The 2,834-nt window shown below is 41.5% G+C and overlaps 1 protein-coding gene across 1 annotated transcript; it reads right to left on the minus strand.

The window, feature by feature from the left end:
• Positions 1 to 2,290: 2,290 nt before the first annotated feature.
• On the minus strand, positions 2,291 to 2,632 carry LOC147436692 (uncharacterized). Its single transcript, XM_086487889.1, has one exon. It carries the CDS (start codon positions 2,630 to 2,632, stop codon positions 2,291 to 2,293), a length of 342 nt encoding a protein of 113 aa, XP_086344015.1.
• Between the last annotated feature and the right edge of the window lie 202 nt (positions 2,633 to 2,834).

Consider the following 2,834-nt stretch of genomic DNA (forward strand, 5'->3'; position numbering starts at 1 on the left):
CCGAGCTGTCAGAGGCTACATCTTGTGGCCTCACATATGCTGCTTGACCAAAGCGCCTGCGAATACGTCTATTGGGTTGCAAGATTGCTGCTTGTTGGCCAGCGTCAGAGTCCGACGAGTTATAATTGGCAACAACTCGATCTATAATAGATGGATCGAACTCGCCAAATTCGCGAACGTGCTGCAAAGAAACACGTCTTGTCCGTCGCACAACATGCTTGCATTGATTACAAGGACATAAGACCCTCGTTGAGAGATAGGTGTTTCGGTTGGACGGTCCCACATCCTCGTCGCTACTCATAATGAGGATAAAAAACTTATAACCTGGACAACAAATTTAATATTCTATTGGCATTCTTCGTCTTATCTCTCTCTCTCTCTCTCTCTCTCTTTACCTCACATTCTCTAGTCATGTCCAATCCCCGCACACCTCGGTCTAGAGGTGCACGGAGATCAGAACCACCGGGTTATAATCTCGTCTTTATTGGTCAATACCTATATTTGTGGGTACAAGAAATCTAGACACCCACGTCTACATGATACTGCATGTAGTGGACAAAATCCCTTTGCCTCTTCTCTAGCTGTAGCACTTCACTTCATCTTAACATCTTTTCACAGTAGATCTTTTCACTGTTCGTCTAACTCTAAACCCTAAACCGTAAGTAATTCTTGCGTGGACTCGATCTAACGTAAATAAGCGTAAATCTAAATAAACGTAAATCTAACTAAAAATAAAGCTAAATCTAATTTAACGTAAGTCTAATGACTAGAGGTTGTCTAGATGGTCATTGTGTCGGGGATGTAGTGACTCTTGCCGCCCTGAAGATCCACCTTCTTCCCTATCTTCTGAAGACATTTCACCAGTACTTTTGGATCGACGGAGCCCACCATGAGTGAAGGCAGCAATACCCTATATTCCATTGAGGGCTGTCTTCACCCGCTTCATGCAGGCATCGCAGTCTATGGAGACCCGCATCTAATCTAATATAACGTAAATCTAAATCTAGCTTAAATAAACGTAAATCTAGTTAAAAATAAACCTAAATCTAATTTAATGTAAGTCTACATATAACCTAATCTTTAACGTCTTTTAAGATAGTTTCCTACGACGTTATAACTCTCTTCTTTCTGTGTGTGTGCGCGTGTGTGGATGTGTGTGCCAATAAAAAGAGATAAATGGTATAACCTTTCTATCACCCATGCCAAGTATGATAGATTGATTATGCCATTTCTCTCTTGAATAATAGGTCTTCAGTTCAACTCCTCGTCGGCTAGATCTTTAGGTCTTTTAATTTTAATTAGTTTCCTACGATGCTCCCTTAGTTTCTCTTTCTTTCTCTCTCAATGTGTGTGCGTTTTTTTGGATCGTATGCATGTTTTCTTTCTCTTTTCCTCTTTCAATGTGTGCGTTTTTTGTTTATGCATGTTCTCTCTCTCTTTTCCTCTCTCAATGCGTGCGTTTTTTGTTTATGCATGCTCTCTCTCTCTTTTTCTCTCTCAATGTGTGTGTGCATTCTTTGTTTACGTATGTGTGTGCGTTTTTGCACTCTCTCTCTCTCTCTCTCTCTCTCTCTCTCTCTCTCTCTCTCTCTCTCTCAAAAACACTATGTGTGTGTGTGTATGTGTGTGTGTGAGAGAGAGAGAGAGGGAGAGAGAAAGAGGGGAAGGGAACATGAGAATGAGGAGAGGGAAGGAGCATACCTGGCTCTCCTTCCTCTCCTCGTGTGTGTGTGTGTGTGTGTGTGTGTGTGTGTGTGTAAAAGAAAAAGAGAGAGAGAGAGAGAGAGAGAGAGAGCGTTACCTGCTCTTTGCTTGAGGGCGCCGAAAAACTCAGATCTGAGATCTGAGTTTTTGGGCGTGCTCGGTTATTTTTTTTACCCCAGCTGGCGTCGCTATGAGCGTCGCTATAAGCGTCGCTATGAGCGTCGCAAATTTCTTTGTAAATTTGCGACGCTCATAGCGACGCCGGAATTTTTTTTTTGAGAGCGTCGCTGTGTGAGCGTTGCTAATATGAAGAGCCTCTTGTAGTGTATAAACACCTAGTAACAGTAGTCCAGATAAGTCTTTCAACCTTACTGTGCCATTGGAAAACACCCAATCAACTTCATATGGACCAGCCCAAGCTATCTTTAATGTTGGTTTCTTAGGGCCCAGTTTGGACTGATAAAGCAAGACCAATTCTCCCTTCTGGAACTCCCTAACTTTGATTCTAGCTTCTATCATGCCAGTGCTTTCTTCTTTGCTGAACAATTTTTTGTTCCAACATGGCACGTTGGTGCAACTCATCCAACTACACTAATTTCTCCAGTCTTTGTTTAAGATTGTGATTAAAGTCTAATCCATATTCCACCACCATTTTGAGACTGGCAATCACAAATTCAATAGGCACTACAGCTTCAATACCATACACAATTCTGAAAGGTGTCATTCCAGTGGTGACTTTGTAAGTTGTTCTATAGACCCATCGAGCAGTTTGTAGCTTAAGATCCCACTGATGTGGTTCCTTCTGAACAATCTTGGTTAAAACGTTCTTGGTGGTTTTGTTACTGCTCTCTGCCTGACCATTGCACCTAGGATAATAAGGAGTTGATTTCTTGTGCTTGACTAAGAGCACTTCCATTAGAATTTCCATGGTCTCATTGATGAAATGTGTCCCTTGATCATACACAATCTCAATGGGGCAATCATATCAGCAAATAATGTTTCAAATATGAAAACAACAGTGTTCAATGCATGCTCATCTCCTCTACCATGCTAATTGCTAAGCTATGCTATGCTAATATGAGTGATTATGTGAGGAGATGTACATATTTCTCGTAAGACTACTCCTTCCT

The sequence above is a fragment of the Adiantum capillus-veneris genome, chromosome 18, assembly GCF_014529385.1.
Source record: "Adiantum capillus-veneris isolate H3 chromosome 18, ASM1452938v2, whole genome shotgun sequence".
Classification (NCBI taxonomy): domain Eukaryota; kingdom Viridiplantae; phylum Streptophyta; class Polypodiopsida; order Polypodiales; family Pteridaceae; genus Adiantum; species Adiantum capillus-veneris.

Bases quoted from the DNA above. Each gene is read 5' to 3' on its own strand.
- LOC147436692 (XM_086487889.1), bottom strand. From the start codon at position 2,632: ATGGAAATTCTAATGGAAGTGCTCTTAGTCAAGCACAAGAAATCAACT.